This window comes from Anser brachyrhynchus (assembly GCF_964034855.1).
Source record: "Anser brachyrhynchus genome assembly, chromosome: 16".
NCBI lineage: Eukaryota > Metazoa > Chordata > Aves > Anseriformes > Anatidae > Anser > Anser brachyrhynchus.
The window spans coordinates 9187519-9212273 of NC_137734.1; the positions used below are offsets into that span (position 1 = coordinate 9187519).

At 46.3% G+C, this 24755-nt stretch overlaps 1 protein-coding gene and 1 long non-coding RNA gene across 4 annotated transcripts in view; one reads left to right on the forward strand and one right to left on the reverse strand.

Moving 5' to 3' along the window:
- The window catches only part of LOC308178978 (somatomedin-B and thrombospondin type-1 domain-containing protein-like), a 42309-nt gene extending 20830 nt beyond the window's left edge, over nt 1-21479 (reverse strand). The window contains exons 1-5 of one of the 3 annotated variants that reach the window (XM_080558340.1): nt 20950-21479; nt 17152-17346; nt 16137-16215; nt 13703-13879; nt 7825-8771 (exon numbers count right to left, since the gene is read on the reverse strand). In XM_080558340.1, the coding sequence (XP_080414466.1) occupies nt 8654-8771; nt 13703-13879; nt 16137-16215; nt 17152-17346; nt 20950-21166 (786 nt within the window). In that variant the 5' untranslated portion in view covers nt 21167-21479 and the 3' untranslated portion in view covers nt 7825-8653. The other 2 variants (XM_080558341.1, XR_013940083.1) reach the window with 2 other exon arrangements.
- LOC308178984 lies at nt 21360-22559 on the forward strand. Its single transcript, XR_013940091.1, has 2 exons — nt 21360-21496; nt 21622-22559. It is a non-coding gene; the product is annotated as an uncharacterized lncRNA (long non-coding RNA).
- Nucleotides 22560-24755: the final 2196 nt, after the last annotated feature.

Sequence of the window (24755 nt, forward strand, 5' to 3'; positions counted from 1 at the left end):
ACCATTCCAAACACATACATGTAGCAACCAACCTGCATTGTTGTTTTGGAAGCCATTTCTGGCGGTTAGAAATGCCGGATGGAAATGCATTTGGAAATACACCATATTCTAGTGCAGTTCTCATTGTCCCTATTAGCAGAGCACTTCCTGCCCTCACCCTTCCCTGCCTGCCTGTTCCAGCAGGCATCCTCCCTGGCCGGCCACCCAGCAGGCACAGGATAGTGCCCAAATCTCACGGGGGCACTACAGCACCCTGCTGAGTTCAGGGCTCCCGTGGCTGTTCCGTGGTGAGGAACCCTGAACCCTGCTTCTCCCCTCATTGTGCTCCCTTCTCTTCTGAGGAGGCAGGTGACATGCAGGTGACATGCAGGTCTGCTGGCACTGTGTTGCTTTCTGCAAACTCCAGCTGAGGGCAGCTGCAGTGCGCCACGACATGTCAGTTGCCGTCGTTTTTACACGAGGACCATCAATTACTGACTCCAGTTATGGTAAATGCTCCCCATCCTCTGACACCCACAACCATATCCATTTTATTGTACTGTGGTGTTTAACTGTCATCTCCGTTCCCAGGAAACCTCCGTGATCCACCATTGATATTGCAGGTCTGAATGTAAAAAAAAATAATCTTAATGGAGCTGACTGAATTCTCAGCTCCAAAGCTCCCATCTGCCACCAGGCAATTGCTGTGTCATAACACAAACAGAGCCACACAGCTGGCACGCTGGAGAAATATCCAAACCTGCCCTGTGAGCCTGCACCCAAGGTCTGGTTACAATTTTATACAGGTAGGTCTATCGTTCATGAGGAATAGTATCAAACCATTTGAAGAAAATACATTTTAAGGAGAAAAAAATAAAAGCCCACCTATGTGAGCCCACCCAGGGCTCACACGCAGCCTTTCCTCTGCCACTTGCAGCATCTCAACCAGGGGGACACATTTCCTGGATCCATCTTTCAGTAAGTCTGCTACTGACTTGCAGGCTACCTGCGAGATGAGAAGCACTCAGTAAGTTCTGCCCATACACTGTGGATTTAGGGTAATATGAATACTGAACAACCGCTGGTGATTGCAGATCACCCAACCTGACCTTCGAGCACATCCACCTCCTGTCCCTGCTGCTACCCTGACACACAGTCAGCTTTACCAACATGGGCTGTCCTGTTAAAGGCAAGGGAACTGCTTTTAAGAGTAACTAGAAATTCCTTACAGTTTCGAGGCCCTGCTCATTTGCACTGAGACCTTCAAAAATGAAGAATGAGGAAAGAGCTATTGCATTGTTAAAGCGAGGAGTGGAGCAGCAATGCAAGGGCGAGCATTGTTTTATAGGACACAGAACTGATCTCCTGCTTGTTCTCCAAGTACATTGTATTTTCAAAGAAAATGATCATATAAGGAAAGAGTGTAAGTGGGTAACAAAGACACAGTGACGCACACAGGGGCACTGCGAGGGCTGCCTGCGCTACCATATACACTTACTTCTCTGCTTTGACGTTTTCTGTTTGATGGCAGAAGATCAACCAGTTTTTGGAAGCAGAGATGTTTACGTTCACCGAGTCCTGCAGCTCCCACTACACTCTGTGGCTGAAGGTGGAAATTTTGCAGATTCTTTTCCATGCCATTTTTCTGCCTTTTTTTTCTTCAAACCATGCCTCACAGCAGGGGCCTGCTGGGGAGGTTTGCTCTGTCTGGCCAGGAGCTCCGCACCCCTGGCAGGGCACAGGGGCGGTTTCACATGTCCTCCCAGCAACCCGGCACCTCCGAACACAACAAGAAACAGTGACTGACACCAGCAGTGTGATTACTTCACAGCCCCTTGCTGGCAGCAGCCGTGCGGCTATAAGGGGTCATTCTGTGCCAGCAGTCTGACAGACACTCAAGCAGCATGGAAATCTGCAACTCGGTTTGGCAACCTCCCAGACAGTTACAACTTCATTTCCAGGGGAACCTATTCCTGCATCAAGCCCTGATATTCCCCCCGGTGCCCAGAGAGCTTTCCCTTTCTCACAACAAGGTTTGTTTCCTTGATAAAGGTAAGAAGAGGCAGCTTTACGCTGCACTTGTCCCCCGCCATACAAGTATGTCACCCTGGGCAGTGGCAGTGCTCCACGGGCTCATGTCCACGTGCTTACGTCCTTTTGGGTTGTCTGTTGGTCCTCAGGACGCTGTGTAGCTAAAACTTTCCCTTCTACCCAGCATAATAAACAGTGGTGCTTTTCTTGGAAATACTTAAGCTTTTTTTCTGGTTTTGGAAAATGAATGCCTTATGACTTTGTTCCTAAATTGAGCAGATAACATTAGTATTGGGAGGGCAGCATGCAGAGAGCACACATACCCACATACCTGTCGGGATTCACCCTTAGACAGATAAAGAGAGGAGGAAAAGGCAGGCAGGACACAAGCTCCATGGCTTTTACAACTCCACGTGACCAGCTCTTCCACCTGTGCTTACAGGCTGAGTTTTCACACTGCTGTGCCCAAACGAGCCCAGTCAATGCCCGCAGCAGGGAGCTGCGTGGGAGAAGTAACTCACGGGCCTCAGAACTGTGCCTGAGCACCATTTGTGAAACTACTCACTCATTTATCCCCTTGAATTGCAACTGAGCCTTAAGCCACGCTTCTTGTTAAAGCACTTCAGAGATCTGTTTCCATATTGCATCCAGCTGCTAGACAGTGTTAAAACAGAGAGGCAAAAAAAATCACAAACAATAACAGCATCCTGTTGACACCCCAGAGAAACCCGGTTTCTCCAGCTAGCATCCTCCTAACACAATCAGTGATTGTTCCTGGAAATGCTCTCCCCCATCAGACCGCTCATCCCAGCACCCACAATGCAGAAATGGGTCACAGGCTGTTTCAGGGAGGCCCACAACAGCTGCAGACACACCTGCACCCCGAGGGGAGGATGTCCAGCTGTGCTCTGTGCTCTCCAACATGAGCTTTGATGCTCACAGATCAGCCTTAGCTCACGGACGAGCAGAAAATCAGGGGATTAGAGGAGCCGGAGCAGCATCGGCTTTCCCCGCCAGCAGGAGGGGCTGAGCAGTTCCTGGTTTTCAGACAGGCTCTGCTCCGTCTGTAAAGGGTTAGTGGGTGAAGCACGGCACAAGGAATAACCCACGAGTTGGTTCATTAGTTTGGGGAGTGGTATGAAGCAGAGGAAGGTTAAAGCCCATAGCACTGGCACCTCCCTACATCCTTCCAGCAATTCAGGAGCACAGGGCCGTTGGCACAGAGGGGCCAGGACAGGCCTCACATAAAGTGAGCCCAGAGCATGCTCAGGAACAACAAGAAAACAACGCACGGAAACAGGGCCGTGCCTGGGGGCTTGCTTCAGCCTGAGGATGAGGGAAGGGGGATAAAAAGAAACCTCGTGCCCCATTTCCAGCCCAGGCCAAGGTGTGGAAGTCAGGGCTTAGGGACAGCGCGGGGTCAGATGCTGTGTGTGAGCTTACAAAAAAAGGGCAATACTGTGACATTTACCAGCAGATGTGCACAAATTGCACCACGGTTCCAGCTTTCTCCCCTTTCAATATCCATCTAACACATTTACAAGATGAGGCCATGCACATCCCGCCCTAAACACGTGTCTGGGTCCCACTAACAGCACGGTGACCGAGTGCGGCCCTCACAGGAGGGCACAACGGGGGTACCACAGACTGGTAGCCGGAGGCCCCTGGGGATCAGAAATGTGGGGAACAGCCTGTATAAGTGAATGCTTTTCACCCAGCCTGAAATGGGAGAACCAGTGTTTAAAATGACTAACACAACCCAGAAAGCACCCTCTTGCTAATACTTTGTTTTTGTGGTTTGAAGCTGCAGCAGGCGTATTTACGGAACAGAATCACCTCTGCTGGTTCAGAACCTGCTCTCCTTTCTCACCTCTCCTCGTCCGCTTGCAGTATCACACTGTCACCAAGTAAATAATGTATCTGGAAAGGACTCTGGGGAAGCTTCCTCCAAAATAATTAAAAATAAGAACAAAAATAAATAAGTAAAACGGAGAAGTCAGTGATCTTAATATTTAACTACTCAAAATATTCAAAATGAAGGACAAAAAAAAAAGCTCTGAAAAGCTAAAGCTAACAAACTCATTTATGGAAAAGCATTGCTAACTCCTACCATTCAAGCAGAACATACTCCACTACTCTGGCCACTGAGAAAAATTAAAAAACCAACTTTATCTTTAGAGCAAAAAGGATATTTTAGAAAATTAATATTTTTATTGGTGGTGGCGCTCTTTATCTTGGACTCCTAAGCTTTCTGGGCACATTTTATATCTTTTTTTCCAAATGCACAAGGACATTTTCCTTAAAAAAGGAAGCAGATCCTCATACATTCGGATAACTGCAGAAGCTGGGCCCCACATATCACTACACTCAGGGAGCTGACAAGCCCACTGAACATGCCATGGTGAAAAATGGTCTTTTACCATCTTCTGCATCTTCTGTTTCAAATGCAGAAAACGGGCTGAGTCACAGGCTAGACACTATAGGATTAGGGTGAAGAAAAGCAGAATTCTCCCAGGGCGTTCCTCCCTCTCCAACCCAAGACAATGAGAGATTTCCCTGCAAGTGAGAAAAATCACGTGGCTTCTTCAAAGGTCTTCTTAAATGATTTGTAAAATGTCCTGGATTTTTTGCTTGGTTTTTCATCATTAAAATTGAAATCCCTCAGCTGGAGAGCAGAGGGACCTCTAGTAACATCAGTAAAACTTAATTTTCCTTTTACAGAAATGCAGCTCACTGGTGCTTTGAATGTGTTTGCTCTTCCTTTCATCCGACGCCAGGCTGGAGCCTGGAAGGTGAGCTGCACGTGCACAACCGGCAGATCCTAACCCGTGGTGTCCAGCAGGATGATTTGAGAGACGAGGACTGAGCTCCTGGCTTCATGTACTTGCCGTGGGAGATGTTCTCCTGCTGATGCCCGATGGTGAGAGGTTTTTGGCGTTGTCATGGGAACAGCTGTCATCCGCAGGGAACAGCCTCAGTGCGAGGCTGCCTTTCTGGTTTGCTGTACAAAGCCATTTTCAGGAGTATTTTGCCTTGGGTTTCCATTAGTCTTATCTTTCCCAAAACCCAGGCTGTAGAAATTACAGAGATTATAATGATGGATGGTGATAAAGTCCCTAGAGGGAACCAGGCAGTGCTCAGTATTTGTCTACGCCATGAGCTAATTTTCACTTGCCTGGAAAGTGACCTGATAGCTTCATTACCTTCTTCTACTTAAAAGGCTCACTCTTGCTCTCTCTCTCACACTCTTGCATCTTTCCTTCCTTCCCCCAAGAATTCAGTAATAGGATTTGTTTGCAGTTACCCGAGGTGCGGAGGGGAAGCCAGCACACTGCACTGCCCTTTTTAGGATGTGCTGATGCACCGAGACATCTGCAATGTCTTGTTTCATCAAGCGAGGTAGAAATAGAGCTGCTACAAGGGTCTCTCACAGGCTAAGTCTTTCGTGCTCCTGCATGCCTAGGCTACAGTGACATTTGCAGAAGACTGGAAGCTCCACCATGCCACCATCAACAGCTCTTGTTAGGTCCTCCTGTTCCCAGCTCTCAGGGATGAGGCAAGGAAAACCCTGACCAACAAGTCACTGACCATAGCAACAGACAATTTTATGCGTACCGATTTAGTATCGTGGGTGTATCACAAGCAGTACACACACAAAAAACTACTATTGATTCTCTTCATAATGGTAGGAATAGCTTTCAGATATTTCAGACTTAGCCACATACGAGCCCAGTTATCCAAATAACTCACCTTTGATTTAAGAATAAAATGGGTGGTCAATTCAAAATGATGTTTTTCCTCCAGTATTTTCCCTGAAACAATAACTTGAAAATAATGAAGGGGGGGATTGAATGAATTATTTTGACTCAGATTGTTTCAACACAGAAACAGAAATCCAAAATCAGAAATCAATACATTTCACTTAGGAAGTACAAAACATTTTACCACTCTAAATCCCCCTCTTTTCTCTGTGTCCACCTATGAAGACAAATCAGCAAAATGCATGTATTCAAAGCAACTTCAGTCAAGTTAAAATGCATTTTAGCAAACCAACTCTGAACGTCAAAAAAAATAACCAAGCTCAGATCCTGTAGCAATCTGACCCAGAACATTATTTCTGAGCAGCCTATCCTCAAACTTCTCAACTCTCCATACCTTGCTCCACTCTCTTAAGAGACTGATTCTGCAAACTTTTTACACATCAAATTTATACTGAAACCAGCTAGAGTTTCCTACAGCTTCTACTGCAATAGAAAAAAGCATTACAAAAAACAAACAAACAAACAAACAAACACCTCTTTTAAAGCTCACATTCTCAAGACACTGAAGCAGGAGCATAATCTTCTATTTCAGCAAGGGTTGGGGTCAGGGAGGCTGTTTCATACCATTTACACGTGGCAGGTGCCAACCACCATTTCCTAAAAGATCCACAACAGAATGGTTTAATGTCAGTACTAAACATTTGACATCAAATGCTATGACAAAAGTCTTATGCACAAATATAGTGCTGTATCTCTTAAGTACTCAATAGATGAAAGGGATTGCAATTAAAGTGCTTTAAGGTACCACATCATTTCATTGACTGGAATAAAAGCTTCTCCGACTTGACAATATCATGTGTAACTTTCCAATACAGACTCTTCCTACCTGGTTGGTTCTGATATTACAGGAGAGTGGCACCAGGGTGAACACTACATTTGGAAGACTGATTTTTTTAAGCCTTACTAAGCAGAAATTACATCCTTTAGAGATTCATTACTCAGTTCTGAAAGCATCTGATATGAGAAGGGATTCACGTTGTCAAAAGTTGAGTTGATTTTGAAAGTGAAAAATGTTTCCAATAGCAGGCTCCATTCTGTTGCTGAAATGAGTGGCTGCCTCTTTCGGTTCTTGTGGCCCAATACAGAGCTTCTGCAGAAGAAAGCCTTCCAGTGACTAAATACTACTATGATTGTGTATCTCCAGCAAGAAAAAGAACTTGACTTCCAGCTTGATCGACATTCCTCACTGCAAAAACCAAAATGCTGCACTCTATTTATTTATTCATAAGCCATTCCTCAGCAGATCACATCCCTCTGTTCACAAGCCAGCGAGTTTTCCTGAGCAGGCCACAAAGGCAGATTATGTCAGACAGTGAAGCACAAGCCTTTTTTTTTTTGTTAATCCTGTTACTCTGGGATGAGATCACCCCACCGTGAGTCATTAATTCACAGAGACAGCTTGTAACACACAATAAAAAGCGGAGCCTTGTTCTAGAATCCCTACTGCACTGCCCAGGAGGCATCGAGAGGTTTTAGGCCTCTCAGTACCATACTACACATCTATCTATCTGTCTGAAGCACTTATCCTCAGTGCCCTGTAAGATTTTCACAAAAGCCAATGTAGACTCTAGACGGGTTTCAAGACCCAAACCACAGGCCTAGGCTACAGATGGACTTGAGCATTAAAACTTTCTTCTGAACCCATCCCCAGCCACTCAGCTGGGTTTTGACGAATATGATTACCTAGATGCTTGCCACTGCAGTGCTCTGCCACAAGTCTTTTCTGTGCCTGGCCTTCAAGTTATAATTCTTTTAAAGAGATTCAGTTATGTGCACATTAAAAGAAATATATCCACTTCTGCATACTGGTAGGTCATGGTGCTCAACTTCCTTCTGTAAATCCTGAGTAGTTCTGGAATTGGACAGCAGCGACTTCTCTTACCTGCTGGAGCGCAGGAGCGGACAGCAAGATTGGCTGGAACAAATTAAGCAGGTTCAGAAACTAAAGAGATGGCACTACACAGGTTAATCAATCTCACACTGGGAGAACGTCTCCAGTCTCTTTTATTTCCATTTATAGAGATGCGTGAACATAAATCACCAGAATATAAAGAAAATATTTTCCAGTTAAAAATACAAGGCTACAGCCGGCCCCTCCAGGTACAGCTGGGATGATTTGCTATTTAGAGTTCCAGGACAGCACTGCATTTTGGGGCAACTCCAAGATGCTCCTTGAAACCTGAAGTCAGGGACCCATTTATCCCTGGTACCTTCTATTCTCACAGATCTGAACAGGCTCATTTCTAAGTTTTTCCATTATCTCAGCAGCACAAGATCAACCCTCTGTAAGAGTGAGGATCAATATGGAATGAGGATCGATATGAAATGATGAGACCGGGGGCAGGAGGAGGGAGGCGAACAAAAGGGAAAGATATATAAGCACAAGCATCCATGAAGAAATACTACTGCCATGAAAAGAAGGCACTTGAGTTAAATCATTCTGCTGTTGATTTTTTCAGTAGGACTTTAGAAAATAATCATTAAACTTGGGTTCATGTGGGCTTTTTTGTCTGCTTTCTTATGTGAGGATGGGAGGGTTAATTTGAAAGAAGACAGCAGGGTCAGAAAGGCCTCTCTCAGGCAGAAGAGGCTACAGGAATGGATATACAGAAAGAGGCTGGCACTTCACTGCCAGCCTGATTTCTCTGGAAATTGAGGAGTACACATGGACAGAGATGACCCAGTGCAGACAGCAACCTCTTGAACATAAGCAGCATAGCCTCTGACATGGAGAAGTCATTGTTTTGGCTGTGATTGCTCTTGCTGCTCCGTGCTTGTGCCAGATGACTGTCACACCACTTGCTTGCTGAGACCGTCAGAGGTTAGATGAACAAGAAGCTGTGAACAGAAGGACAGGAGCAAGTGTCCAGCTGGCGAATTCTCTTCCAGGTTCCCCTGCATCGAGGGTTCCCTACTGCTTGCCAGTGCAACAGCTGATTCCTGAAACACAAGCATAAGAGGGAGAAAGTCACCACGCTGCACTCCTGCTGCAGGAAGCCACTTGTACAAGCAGGACTTAAATCACTGAGTCAGTGCCATTCAGTTTGCTAACATCAGTTTTCACTCCATAGACCCAATTCTCCCTTTCTGCTGCTGTAAAGCGGCAGCAGGCAGTGATCCCCACAGGATTACAATAGTGTGAAGCAGTCCTCACAGGAACACTGGACTGAAAGAAGCCAGAGCAGCACATATTGCAGATGCTAAGTCCAAAATGATTCACAGAAACATTCCTTTCAAGGTGTCCATCTTTGCATGCAACAACTCACGAAATGCTCCCACAGTCCTGTAACTCCTGTACTGAAACACTTGACAGGCTGCACAGTGAGCAAAATCTCTTTGTGTTTTCCTTTCTGTGCTCCCCTCAGCAGGCAGAGCTCTGTTGCCATTGAAGGCCACTGAGATGCTGAGTGAGTACCCAGCACACATAATCCACAGCACATATCCATGTGAGTAGGTGCAGGGACGTGAGCATCTCTGTATAACCACGTCAGTGGACCATCTGCTAAAGTCCTTCTACCTTGCTAAGAGCTGCACGCCAACACGGCTTCTTGATTGCAGCTGGCTGGAGGTACCAGACCTTCCTTCGTTGGAACAAGGCTACTGACAGGTCTCTTAAGAAGATGAAAAACAAACGAACAAAAAAACCCACAACACTGTTCCCTCAGGCAGTCCATCAATACATTGACCAGAACTGAATAGACAAATATCCTATTAAAACAACCAAGCAGATCTATGGGCTGTTTTTCACAATCAGTGGCTGCAGAAGAAATGCTGGCCAAAGAGCCACAGAAACTAAAAATCTGCTATAGCAAAGGATCACTGCAGGCAGTAGCAGCACAGGCTTTGATACAGATACTCCCTCATGAGCACATAGACCTGGGCTTGAACAGGAGACTTGTAAAACCCATCTCCACAAGCAGCTGGAGTACAAGGAACAAGACACGCAGTGTGTTCCTTCCCATAAATCATCACTTACTAATTTAAGGGAATTCCTCACATCAGTGTGTCTCAGACCTGTCCTTCGGAGAAGCACAGATACCACGATCTCCACATATCCTCTTGCCCTATGCAGAGGGCTGTCAGCAGAACAGTCCAACAGATCCCTAACTTCTGCTTGTTTTATAGTTCCGTGGAAACTGGAATTAGTGCTGTAGCTCCATGAAGATAACTCTGCCCTTGGCTTAATGAGATGTCATGCTCCAGAGCAGGGTTTTATGCATCACACATGGTTGGAAGAAGACTCACTGTATTTTTCTTCTGGCTTCAGGTCATTTCAAAATACCAGAATCTACACAGGGAGGATTAAGATCCCAGATAAAGCAGGCTGCACAGAGCAATCCCATCCCCTTCAAAACTTGGGCTGCAGCTTTACCTTTAAAAGGCTTTACTCCTTAAACACATAAGCTAAACTTGCCAACTCCAGCCTTGCTGGTGGGGAAGGCAAATACTGCCTTTGCTATAAATCAAGTCCATCCATTCTCTTTCTTTCCCCCCCTCGCCACGAGCATGGGCATAAACTACTGCAGTCTGGACATTTATGTGCTACAACCGCTACAGCTTGCTCCAGATGATGAAGAGCAGCTGATCCTCCTAGATGCAGGCTGAGTAACAGTTTCACAGATGTCAAGTTTGCTGCATTGTGCTTTATTTGTAGATCTTTCAGAAGATGATCCAAAATTAACAGATCAATTTCCTGGCTCAATGCTCTGCATTGTTTATCTCTTAACCTTCTAGAAGGAGGAAGCCGATCCAAGCAATTGAATTACCCCTGATGGCCACAGAGATCTGGAAATAAATCAAATATTTTGGGAAACCTCCTGAGCTTGCACACATTTCACAACGGGGGTTAAAATGAACTAGCATCTTCTACAGAGTGGGAGACAGGTGGAAGGCATAGATAACAAGCATCTCTCTTCAACTTGACGCATTTATAAGCCAGACTCCACTTAGACATTAGACGATAATTAGGAAATACTCATCAAAATATACCAGCATTGCTGAGTTTATTTTAAACTCTGTCAGATGTTTTCCTTCCTGAGAGTCACTCTTGGAACAATATCTCAGGGAGCTAAATGCTGGCACAAGCTGCCGAACTGACAGCGCGAGAGAAGCAAAGCGCAGGCACGGCGTGGGTGTGACGGAGCAGCAGCTGTGCATGCTTCCCCGCAGAGCCTCAGCCAGGAGCCCAGCAGACCCAGGGCAGTGTGATGGCACAGGGCAGCTGGTGTAACCACTGCTCTGAGATCACCAGCAAACCACCAACAGCTCCCCAGCAGGGTGGCTGGCAGAGTTACATAGGTGAAAATTCGAAATGAGAGGGAACTGAGTATACGGCCAGACTCATGAGCGGATCTAGGTGTACTCACACATGCTGCATCCTAAGCTCTGGCATCAGCTTTGGCCTCCCACCATCCCTTTTCTCAGGGCAGCAGTTGCCTTCCCATCTTCTTCCACTGTTCTTTCTAAGCATCACACTTACGCTCTCCACATCTGGCCAGCAAATCCCAGCCTGAACAGCTTGCCACACGTTCCTCTCACAGCACTGCTCCATTCCAACACTGCACGCTCAGATACGTCCACTGACTCTGACAGAAGGCAGAAGCCTTTTCACAGACATTTTCCTCACCCTACTCAACGGTTGTCCCCACCAAGAGTCCTTTCCTCCACGTAACCTGGTTTAAAAAAAGTATATTATTTCTGGAAACTCTAATTAGTTATAGTTAGGTAATAGCTCTGTTCATATAAAGAATACCTGTATTAAATATTTAGGATGTTGATATCATGTAAATCAAGCAAGGTGTCCAGCCCTAGACAAGAATCAACTTGATCCACCACTGCAAGGTCACAGTGTTGAGCACCAGACCATGCCATGAAGGTTCTCTAGTGGATGTGTGGGGGTCATCTACAAATCCATGTGAAACGTAAGGGAGGCTTCACACACACACACAAGAGGAGGAAGCTGCAGACCAGACATCATTCATGTTCCGCCAGCCATTTGCCTGCTCATCTCTGCCAAAGCTGCCCAGCACTGCCAGTCCAAGGAGGCGTGAAGTACGTCTCCATCGTCCTGCAGACATGAGCTTTGCCCACTGCTCAGGCCAGCCCGCGCCAGCACTGCAAGCCTACATTGCTACCCTGGTAATGAACTCAAGTGAACACACACAGTACTTCAGCTTGGCACACATAGAACTCATACCTGCCCAGAAAAATGCCACAGGCATGACTTCATTTGATATTATAGGCAGTAACACTGGAGGGGTGAAAGTTTACTGTGTTAAAAGTTGCTTTCCCTGCTGGTTCTCACATGCCTGTAATGAAACGGACCCACCAATTTATCTTCCAGACCTACAGCAAGTCTCTGGGAACAATTCCTAGGCTCTGCTCAGTTCCAGTGGATCCAAACCAGCTGCTAAGACATGGGCCAAGTCCTAGTTCACTGAAGTCTGTGAACCAGTCACCATCCACTCCAATTCCATTATCACTTCCCATGTTGGCAGGCTGAAGGCTGGAGATGGATCAGGTCATCATTCCTGAGGGACACAATCATATTGAATTTGCACAACTATTCCACATACAGTGTTGTTCACCCAATAGCTAGGCAAATGAAAATGCCCTCCTCCTCTTTTTGCAGGCCTGTGAGGAAACAAGTTTCTGAATATACTTTTTATTTTGCTTAATCTGACGTTCCTGTCAGGCTCCAATGTTTTTGTAAAATAACATTATTGTAAGCTTTTAAAATTATTTACATATTGAATGCAAGAAAGAGTTTTTCCTGGCCACACCAGTTAGACTTTTTCCTCTTTATATAAAAGCCTTTTGGAACCTTTGTACATAACGAGCTGAGGCAAGGAAGGAAAAGAACCTTACATGATTTCCTCTTACTAAAAGCCTGAGACAAACCCTGATAAAAGGACCACTATTGGCAGTCCTGCTAGTGCAATACTTTGTGTGCTTAAAGCCTAATAAACCTAGTTTAGAGTTCCTAAGTCAAATGAGCACGCTTATTTCAACCTTTATACATGTTTTTAAAATATCACTCCCCACCACTGACAGACAATGACTTTCTCAGTCAAGGCTGTTTTGCAGTTTCATAGGATGCCTTTAATAAACCAACCAGAGGGTTAAATTCCAAGAGTATCAGGATAAAAGCAAGGCAGAAGCTGTGCCTCCGATGACTACAGCAGAGGCTTGGGAGCCAGGACTCCTCTGTTGCTGGCTCTGCCACAGATGCGTTTCACAGCTTCAAGCCATTCCCTTCATCTTCCATCTTCGCTAGAGTCTACCCAACCTGTACAACTTGGGTGGTCTCCATCAATCGCCCCAAAGCATTTTCAGCTTTCCAGGGAAAGGATGCTGAAAGTGCAAGGAGTTAACAGTATTTCCATCCAACCTCAGGTGCCAGCCCTTACCCCAAGTCCCTAAGCCAGCTACCACTTGCCAGGAATATTCATAAATGGTCACTTGTAGGGAAAAAAAATTCTCAGTGCTTAACAATTTGTTTTATTTGACATCTGACAGAATCGTTAACTTTGGAGGTATGGTTGAAGTGTCTTTAAAACACCAGCAAAAAAACCCACACAACTGTTCCACTTAAAAGTCAGTGAGATTTAGCAGACTAAGAGCAGGGACTCCCACAGTCTAGACCTCTCTCTGCCACTGGTTTAATACACTACCTTCACCAGGATATTTCATCTCTGCAAGAAAGTGATTAGAGCATTTCCAGCGTAACTCACAGTATGCAACGAGGATCACCACTTAATACATGTACAGCGCTTCAGCGAGCTGAGTGCAGCACATTATGAAACTGGAACAAGCAGATCAAGGGAGAAAAACACAAATTCCAACATGAAAAAAGAACCCAAAACTCTTACTTTTTGCTTCCGCTGCCATCCCCGTAGCAATGTAGACTCTTGGAATCTAAAGCTGGGTGCTGACACTCCACGCAGACGGTGTGGCCCTCCCTGAGATACTGCATCCAGTGAGTGTACGAGTGGTGACTGTGCAAGCAGGCCGGTGTGATGGCCACAAGCTGGAATTCGACACAGTATCTGCAAGCAAAATAACCAACTAGGTTAGTGCCTTCCACGGGACAGTAAGAGCAAGATGAAATTCAGTGACTACAGATTACTAATTAGAAACAAACAAACAAAATCCAGCACCCAAGGCTATGAAAAACAGAACATGTGAAGTAGCTGTATTCTGACAAGCTTAAACGGGGAGTAAAGCCACTCTGTGATGCTTTCAACTCACATATCAAATAATAGCAGGTATTACCAACACCTCTTTTTTAAATGGAGATGCAAACAGGTCAAGCATTTGACTAAAGCCAAAAACCAACAGGGCCAGATCTTCTGATTCCATGCCTGGTATCTATTTGCTCAGCCACACTTCTCCATCATCTGCTCTCAATTACTTACAATGAATTTTGTAGAGTGATTTGTGATGGGAGCTAAGATTTGGTCCGTAAAGGATTTCCTTGCAATGATCTCCCTCCTAAGAGACAGTGAGGTTGTCATGTCTCATTACAAAGACTACCTGACTGACATGGCACTTCTGCTCTGCTCAGACTGCTCTGCGCTTCTGCTTCTAACCAAACCTGGCAGGAAAGCTGAAAAGACCTGGCCTTGTTTGAAGGGGAAAACCAAGGAAGTTTGGTAACTGTCTACAAACACAGCAAAGAATTGGGTTCCAGTCTAGACTGGTTGTATATCAGTTATCACGGGGATTTCCAAACACCTTCAAGTGAACCGTGCGAGCAGCTTGCTTCCCTGCCTTATCTGAAAGGGAGCAGGAACAAACGCATGCAGTAGACCTGTGCTGACATTTCAGAATTTTACAGGGAGAAGACTCAACTAACTATGAGTGCAAGGGAGGCACACTATGGAAATGCTTACATGTGCAACAGCATGTGGGGAAATAAATCAACAAGTGTTTGGTTACTTCACGCTGCAAGAGCAGTTCTGGGAACCTACACACCATTCACAGGAATGGCAGCTCTCCACAAGAACCAAGTAAATCATCAGGGACTACAACAAAATTCTGTGGAGAATAACCACCCTGCAAAGCTGTGTGCAAGGGCTAATAGGATGAAAGATAACCTTTCATACCAGCACTGTGTTGCTGCAACTAATGACCCCAACTGGGAAAGATGAGGACTGGGAAGGTCGATGCCAGCCCTCTGTATTTGGGGCACCAGCCTGGAGGCAGTTCAGCATGCACAGAGGCAGCTGTGTCTCAGTGGGTAAAATGCAACAGATGGTTTTCTGCACAACCCTGTCTGTACCTGTGCTGTGCAACAGTACCACAGAAGAGAACGGGCAGCATTACAGCCAAAAGGAGCTAAAGTGGGAGGAGGAAGGGTTTCCCATGCAACAAGATAGCAGATTCTGTCCCCTTAGAATTTATTCCATTTACATAGAACAGTGCAATCAGCACCTGTTTCCACTTCTGACACCAAGGCATCATCCCTCAGGTTAGCAGCTCTCACCAGTGCTACTGGGGGCTCAGCATTAACCATCAGCAGCCAACAATAGCTATAACATATTTCTATTCCATGACACTTGTCTCCATTATACAGTTAAAGACTGAACCTCAATGACATATAGATAGAAAAGAAACCCTGGGTTAGGAACACTCTTCTCTCTCATGGCAACTAGTAAGGACCAAGGCTCCTGTAAGGCTGATGTTAACAAGTTTTCCAGTCAGTGAGTATCTTAAGGAGAGACATGCTGGACTTACGCTGGTTAAAGAAGCAGCACAAGTGTCATCTGTCAGGATTGCTGAGCAGGTGCATCACACTCCAGTGCCCACAGTCTGACAGCATTAGCTCTTGTAGAGTATATATACAATGTATGCTTATAGTAAAGATGCGTGTATAAATATTAAATATGGTCTCTGGTTAGGAATCTTTTCAAGAAGCAGTCTAATTAAGAACAGCCACAAAACTTTCAATGGTTCCTTGCCAGACATCCTGCCATGAAGACAAGCACTGAGCACTCCAACTGGACATTGAGAAGAGCCAAAGTGACTGGTCTTTGGCTTACTGACCACCCAATCTCAGCTCATGACATCACTGCTGTTTAAGATCTGAATTTCAGCCTTGCACTGGCCTTACATCAAGGCAGTCCAACAACTTTCGGGTTCACTGCAGATATTGCTGTTGCTTAGGGGAGAGCAGCACCCTGCTCTAATGAAGTGCTCTTGTCCTGATGGTCCTTATCAGCAGGATGCTGGGCCCTGAACTGCTACCAGAAAGATGTTCAAGGTGGAGTGTGACTGTGTCCCTGTGCAGAGCCTCCAACTTACCCCACTCTTTCATTGCCGTCATCTGCAGCTCTTTTTTTCCTTGCTTTTCCAAAACCTCCTGTTGTTATTAACGCGGGGACTGCATATATCAAAGAGAAAAAGTACACTGAGTAAGTGATAACACCGCACTGAGGCTGTCAATGTCTGCAAAACAGTGAAGCTGGACCTTTAATTTCATATGGTTTTATCTTTGGCAGGACAGAAAAACAAATATAACCTTGTATTTTCGTATTATCAGTGACCACCAAACATTTCACTGAGAAGAGAATCTGTATACCTACTATATTTTTGCCTGAGTAGAGCAAGCCTTTGCATCTCTGAAGTAGAGTAAGGCACTCCCAAAAGACCGAGCGGGAGGCAATATTCACTTAATGCCGACCCTGAAGAGGTTTGGAAAAGCCAGTTGTAGCTAGAATTCAGACTGGACAGATTTTGACCCAAAAATAACAGTAAAAAAATCATGAGCAGTTCTTCTAAAAATCAGCAAAGGTATGTCATAAAAACTTAACCAGAACAAACTCAGATCAGGCATTTCTCCACAAACCAGCAGGAGGTTTCCTCTGCATGCACACTGCTCCAGTGCAGAGAAGTCATACCTTGCCTTTGATGGGTATTGCTCCTTCATGACTTCTTACAGATGACTCATTAAAAGAAAAAAAAAGTGCTCAACACTCACTTCCAGAAGTTTTAAACTAGCATTAATCTACCAACTCTATCAAAAGTGCCAGAGATTTACAGTTGTATAAGTGAGAACACAACAGGTCTGTAATATTTCACTTTTGAAACACACCAGACCACAGCAAACGGCAGGCGCTATTTTTAAATATTGTCCCAGGAAGGATATCTCTAAACCCCTGCGTGAAGAGCTCAGTTCTCAGTTACACCAGACAGGCCCAGAGCTAATCTGCTGGTGTCTGAAAACAACACTTTTCAAATACAATAAAGACCAAGCCTGCTGGCCTAAACAAGAGTCATCCCCCTATTACCAAGACACTTACATTTTCAGTGGACTTACTCAGGGACTGCTTGCACTCTGTTCCTTGCTGAGTCCAGTACTCCACGCAGCCAGCCCTCTCCTCCAGAGGAGGGCATACCTCTCCTCCGTTCCTGGGCTCCTGGATGACATGCCTCCTCCGAACACGATACGTTGTCTTGCAAGGCTCTGCACAGCCGCTCCAGACGCTCCACTGAGATACAACACAGGGGATAACTGGAAGAAGAGTAAGAAACAGGAGTGTGAAACGTTACAGAAATGAGGCAAGCAACGCGCCTTCTCCAGAAAACGCTTTTTGACACAGTTCTGTACCACCTTCCTTTTTTCACACCTGTCCCAAAGTTGTGCCGGGCAGTTTCCGGTAGCTCTGTTCCCAAGAGTCATCTGGCCAGAAGTTCCAGCCAGCCAAGCCAAATCAGACTACATGGGGCCACTCACCTCCCTCTAGCTACACTGCTGCAAGCCTCCAATGCAAACTGGCACCTGCACTGAATGAACTGGAAACTTCTAAATTAGACTAGGTCAAACTGAGTTGTAAGAAAAGAGGAGGGTAAAGAGGACAAGGAAAGGAAACCCTTCACCCATGTAAGGCCTAAAAATCTTACTGATTTCTCTTGTCAGGTGTCACACATCAAATGACAACCAGCCATGGAGTCTGAACCATTGCATGGCTGGCTGGAGTTGGTGGCAGTGTTCAACAAGTGAAATACAATACAATAGCTTCTACCTTGTACATGTTGCAACCAATTTCAAGACATTTATCCAAGACTTCAAATTTTGGGAATCTTTAGTAAGTAATGCATCAAAAATCTTCATGTCTTTGAGCATCCCTACCTGCTCTCACACGGTATCCTTGGTACCAAACTCCAAAGCTTCAGCTTGCAAGCAGCTACAGAAACGTCTTCCCTTAGCATTTACTATCCCATCCACTCACTCTAAAACACACCGGTATCATTCCCTATGTCGCATATCCCCTTTTGTGATCTCTTCCCCATGAGCGTGCCCATAGTTGAGCTTCCTCTGGAGAGAACTATCCAAATCAACAGAGGACATGCTCAAGAGCACAACAGCATTCACCTGCTGGCCTCTCTCAAAGGCAACCTGGTACAATAGCCCAATAATATACTTGATCAATTGTACTTAACCAACACAACCTAAACATCAAAAACAACACATCCAGAAAAAAGCACTTGCAGGTAAGCCCAGTCTTCTACATTGTTTGGATCTATATAAGAAATACAACTTGAGAAAATCATGCCTTGCTCAGATATGCCACCAGCAGGATTATTCACTCAGCTCACTTCCCATCACGTTCTGCCTATTTCTTTATAGCCAAAAAGACTGGACAGAGAACTGTACTTTTTCTTGGTATTGTCCACAGAAGCATTTTAGATTTTAAATCTGGCAGGAAAAAGAAAAAAAAGGAAATTTGTATCATTATGCCCAGGTCAGTGTTGCTGATGCGGTAGGTCTGACACAGCCACACAGAGTATCAGAGGTGGGTTTAGCATGTGTGTATTCACATTTTCCACTGACTCCAGTAACTACTGCTTTTGCAAATATTTAGGCAGAAGAAGTGCGATTCCTGTCCTCCCTGAGCCTTTCATCTTCTTGGGTGGCGCTTCCAACCAGCAAACAAAATTTGGACTGAGCACAAAACTCTTAGGAGGACCAAGTGAATGCAGCGAGCCTTCCACTGGCCAAGGGAGAGCAGGGGCACATCAGGGAGCACCGCCTAGCTTCACTGTCCCTGCAACGCTCCTGAGAAACAATTCTGTGGACGCTAAACCGTACATTTATTATCACAGCATAGGAAGACTACCTGCCAGAGAACTGCCAAAACATTTCACTGCTTCTGTGTCCACACTTCATCTATGAACCACACCATCTGACCTGACTTAGCAGAAGGCAAAAGGACACCAGAATCCCAGCCTTGGCTGCTCTGGCATCTCTCTTTCTCCCGGCAGGACACTGGCTGGCCTCCACTGTAATTGTGTCTGGCCAGCCCTTCTGCTCAGGAACTCCTGGCGGGTATCAGTGGGAACAGAGCCTCACATGCCTTTTGTAATTAACTGTGCCTCACAATTCAATCTTCCCTGCCTGGCTGAAACAGTAACAGGAGCACACGGGTGCAGAGAAGCTGGGATGTCACTGTTTTGATTACATCCCTTCTTCCCTAATATTTTCAGAAACTTTAAAAGGAAGATTCCTTCTTTAAAAGGAAGATTTTTCATATGCTTTTCTTTTTTGTCCAAAGGCACCACAAACAGTTTTTAAACCTATTCAGAGATTTATCAATTATCTAACAGATTGAGACATTTCATAGATGCAGCGATGTACCACAAGAAAAGCCTGTGCATCAGCTTGTATGCTGCACAATGTTACGATCTTTTTGTACATCATATTTTGAATCTTCTGCCCTTTTCGGTTTCATTTGGCCTCAGATATTAACGTCTTTGCCTTCATATTTTGCTTTAAAGTTACTTTGATAAAGTAGCTCTGTAGCGATTAGACAAAAAGAAAACTGCAGAAGAAAGGCCAGGCTACAAAGACAACACAAATCAAAGCAGAGCTGGGTCCCTTCCATGCAGCACAGAGGGACCACAAGAAGAGGGCAGCGGTATCGTGCCACGCACAGAGCCAGTCCCCAGGACCCATGCAAGCCAGCAGGATGCTGCCGTACCGCCGGAGCGCCACGGGACGGCACCGCCGAGCACCGTGCGACACCAGGGACACCACGGGACTGGAGCCGTGATCGCCCTTTGCCATTTCCTCATGAGGTGTAAGCACCTGCAAACACATTTCTCTTACCGCCCTGCTGTAACACGAACGGGGTGCATGAGGGGTTCCTACCGACGCCGGCTATCCCGGAGGACTGCCGAAAGCAGCGGGAGCAGAGGAGAACAGCCAGCAGGGCTGGGGCACTGCTGTGACAGCCTGGGGCCAGGCCAGCACGCTGCAGGGGGGGGTCCCATCGCTGTCCTGCTCACCGCTGCCTGCTGTGCCCAGGGGCTGGTGGTGGTCTCCTTGTTCACAATTTGTCTAAAGTGCATCGGGATGATCTTATTTCCTTCCAACTTCAGGATGAACTTATTTCCTACCTGCCTTCCTGCTCTCTCTTGAAAGGAAAAAGGCAATTGAATCACAGGAACGTCAGCCTGAAGCAAAACTGCGCAAAGGCACAGCTATGCAGGTTGGAAAATAAAAAAAAAGCCATTACGTGAGGGGATAAGTCTCCTCGAGGATGCTGTTTGTGGGAAAGGGATATGGGATTGCACCACTCACTAAAATAACTGATCTCCTTAATACACACCTGTACTTTACCAGCAGACGTTTACGGAGGGCATGCTGCCCGCCGCCCCCGAGGCTCAGCAGCACGGGCACTGCGGGGCTGCAAAGATCAGCATGAGCAGTGGGTTTGATCCCACCCATCGTTACCAGCCCCCACAGGCACAGGGACGGGGGCTTCTGAGTCAGGAAACGTCCCATTTCACATGTGTAAACCCGTCAAGTCGCTCAACCTCCCATTCACCACTCAGAACAGCGGAGCGAACTCCCCCCTTCAGGGTTATTTTGGGGCTCGGCTCCCACTCCAGCTCGCCGAGGCAGGCACGGCCGTACCTTCCACCATCCCCACACACACCCTGACGCCCCCTGCCCATGGCACCTGGGCACCTCCAAGCCTTGGTGTGGAGCAAAGTTCCCCAGTTCGGCCACCCCACGCCCCCTCTCGCCATCCCCACACCCGTACCTCAGCCCTGCCCGGTGCGGGACACCTCCGAGGAGGACGGGCAGCGGGGCACCGGGAGCCACACTCACCTGGGCAGGCCTGGGCATAGTCGTGGCAGCAGTCGAGGGTGTGCTCGCACGCCTGGTCGCAGTAGCAGGGCCCGTAGGAGCCGTCGGGCCGCCAGCCGGTGCCCAGGCACGACGGGTCGCGGCCGGGGCAGCACAGCCCGAGGGCGGCACAGCCGGCGGCGGCGCGGCGGGGCAGGGCCAGCAGCGCCAGCACCAGCGCGGCGGCACGGCCCGGCATGGCGGCCCGGCACGGCCTGAGGGGCCCGAGGGCCGCCCAAGGGGAGGCTCTGCCCGGCCCCGGCTCCTTTCGTTACTCCTGGGCTGCTGCGGGGGGAAGGAGCCGGCCCGCCTCCCCCGCGCCCCGGCCCCGCCGCTGTGAGGGGAAGGCACCGGGCAGGGCCCGCCCGGCCTCCCGCGGGGTGCCCCGGGGCCGGGGCGCGGCGGAGCCCGGGGGCGGCTCCCGGCCCGGGGCCGTGGGTTCAGAGCCGGCTTCGAGAGCCCTCGGGCGGCTCTTGGTGCTCCTGCCGGGGCCCGGGTGCCTCCCGGCCGTCGTGGCAGCTCCCCGAAGGTGCTGCAGGGTTTTGAAGGGGGTCGTTTCTGCACTGACTGCTAGCGCTCGCCAGCCGAATTATCGTGAGGAGTGTCAGCAAAACCAACCAAAAGAGACCTTTTTTTTTTTTTTTTTTCCCCCAGATTTGACTCCAGCATACCTCAGGAGGCATTAAAAACCTGAAACTACTCCTCTCCCGGTACAGTACAGCAGCTTACAAGAAAGACGACCCAGCCGGCTATAGTGCCTCTCTACAGAGCTACTCTGAATTTTCTGCTTACTTTCAAATGCAAGAAGCTTAAAGTGATTAGAGCCACTCCTGTGAATTATTTAGCTATTCAGTGGGATGCAAAAGGCTTTACTGTAACTTCTTATCAAACAGACGTGCTTTAAAATATTGATCACAACAGATGTTCTACCTTGCCGAATACTGTACTGGGATTTATAAAACCCACCCACTGATTTTTTGCGACTGATTATGCTGTTGTACTAATGGTGGGTACGGGCAGAGTGTTCCCACTTCAGGGAGATTCCAGCAAAGATGCTTCTAGAAAAAAAAATAATAGAAAAATAAAAACACGAATATTGCTGGACAGGCTAACACTTTCATCATGCACAGTGCTGGAGGCATGGGAGCAGAGAAGACCTGGCATCGCACCAAACCAGGCATAACATGGTAAAATCTTCCAAAAAGATAACGATTAAAAGGAACTTTAGCTTCTTTGTGCTTCCCTAGATACCTGTATCAAGGAAATGATGTCTCATTTTCTTGGCAGTGGTCAGATATTGCCTCCTTGGAAATCATACACGTAACAAATCCTACAGTGGGTAAGAGACAAAAAGCCCATGAGAGGAAAGAGAAGAGCACTAAAAATTAGAGGCCATAGGGTCTAGGAAGAAATTTAAAGATACCAGGTGTTAATTCCTGCCTCTGCCAATGAGTCACTCACTATGTGACCACAAGTCATTTAATCAATGTATGTCTCATTCTTGATCTAGAACAGGAAGAACATTCAAAAGGAGTCTGCATTACTCAACTAATTAGTCAACACAAACAGAGGACTGTACGGCTTTTGCACAATTAACCGAGGGTCAGTAATAGAGAACACTTCCCAGGTGTTTGTTTCCAGCACTGACGCTGCCGTGCTCCAAGTTGGGGTAGGAGGAATACAACCATATTATTCTGAGACACACAAAACTGACTGAAAAAAAATTACTTTCAGAAAACAGTGTTCTCATATTAAGACTGCAATTTTGACTGTTCCTGTACTATTAGGAAAATCAGATCTGGGTCCGGATGAACCTGGGGGTTTACATTCAATACACCCCCCTTGGGGGCTCTTGGGAGAAAACTTTGTTGCTTATCTCATGTTCCTAGTCTGAAAGCAAAAGTTCCTCCTTGTGGTTTGACGTAATCCTAGGGGATTTTTTTTTTAAAGGCTTGGATCTTTTTTCCCCTGACATGCTCCAAAGATAATAATGTTAAAGAAGCCAGGGAAAACATGGCCCAAGCCCTGGACCATAGCAGCCCTGCTATGGGCTGTTGCAAAAGAATTGCCGAGTCTAAAAGTGGGACTGTTGGCCCTATGAGGTATATTGGAGCCAAGCAAGCGTGCTTTATAGAAAGGAACTGTGGCTAGCCCATGTTACAAGGAGAGTTCAGCAGCAGAACAGCTTGCAGGGCTGTCCTTGGCAGTGGAAATTGTCTTCCAGCTTACAGGGAACATTAAGCAGCAGCTCACCAGGGCAGGTGGAAAAGCAGCTTTATCTGCTTGTTCAAACACAGCTGCTTTCCCTGCTGGCCATGAGGGGCTCCTTCCCTCTTGCTCATTTTCCCTTGCTTAATTAAGTTGCACTGTGATGGAGCTGCTGCTGACCCAGTTCCCAGAGGCCCTCCTGCTCCCTTCGTTAACGCTGATGGACAGAGGATGTCAGCAGATGCAACGTCCGCCCCAAGTGACAAAGGGAAGGAAGCTTATTCTCATTTCTGTTCTGGATGGTGTCTGGGATAGTTCATCACTGTCCATTACCATCTCTGACACAGGCTGAGCCACCCATCTGTGGCATGGGGAATTCTGTCCAATACCAGCTCCTTCGTAAACTTCATTTTGCTATAAGCCCCCTCCTCCTGACAAAATAAAATAAAATAAAATAAAATAAAATAAAATAAAATAAAATAAAATAAAATAAAATAAAATAAAATAAAATAAAATAAAATAAAATAAAATAAAATAAAATAAAATAAATCATTATGTAGCCTGGATAGTATTTTCCACATTTTCAAACAGTATTTACCCTATTCCCTATATGTATCCATCTCTGTATCTGTCTGTCACCTGATGATTTACATGTACACTGTAAATGCATTAGGAGAGAGGTATTTTCTTTGTTCTGTGTTTGTACAGCCCCTTGCACATTACATCCCTTGTGCAGGACCTGAATTCTTGTGCATTGCAGCAATAAGGACATCAGCAGAGCTATCAGTACACAGGCCAAAAAAAAAAAAAGGTTCTGGTTTAGAGCATCTGATTTTAGCCTCCATTGTGACAGCCAAGTCTGTAAAAGCATAAAAGGAAAGTAGCCAACCAAGTGATCTGATTTCTTGGAGCTGATTTCTACAGATATGTGAAGGCCACGAGAGAGCTGGCTGCCAACTCATTCAAACCCTTCTTAGAAGCTATCTCATGAGATGCTCTGCTTGTTTTGTTCTGTCTCAGCAAGTATCACCAGTTCACTTGAGCCTTCCGGAGTATGACACAAATCAACAGACATGACAACAATGCTTGTCCAAAACAAAGCAAAGGTCAGTATTTCCACCTATGCTTTTGCTGCGACGAGCAGGTACCAACTTGAGTAATTCCAGGTGTACATATCAGCTTTGTTCTCAGCTTTTAAATACCAGCAGAGAAACCCTCAGAAACTTTAATGTTTTCAAAAAAAAAAAAAAAAAAAAGCTGGGACAAATAATCAAGCTTCCTACTACTATTAAATCCAATAGATGCAGCAAAACACCAAGACCAAGAAACCCAACGAGAGGTTGAGGCCTTTTGGGATAGGTGATAATCAGATTCTCCTCTGCTGCTCTAAGCGCAGATGGTATTTAAACAAACCAAATCTGTGTGCCAACTCCTGTCACCCCTTCGCCCTTTGGAAGCTGAGCTCTCAACTAGTAGCTACATTAAAATCTTTCAACCCTTTCTTCCTATCTGATCACCCTGTTTCTGGGGATACCCCCCCTTCATGAAATGATGCTGTAGCATCCTTTGAAACAGGGTGT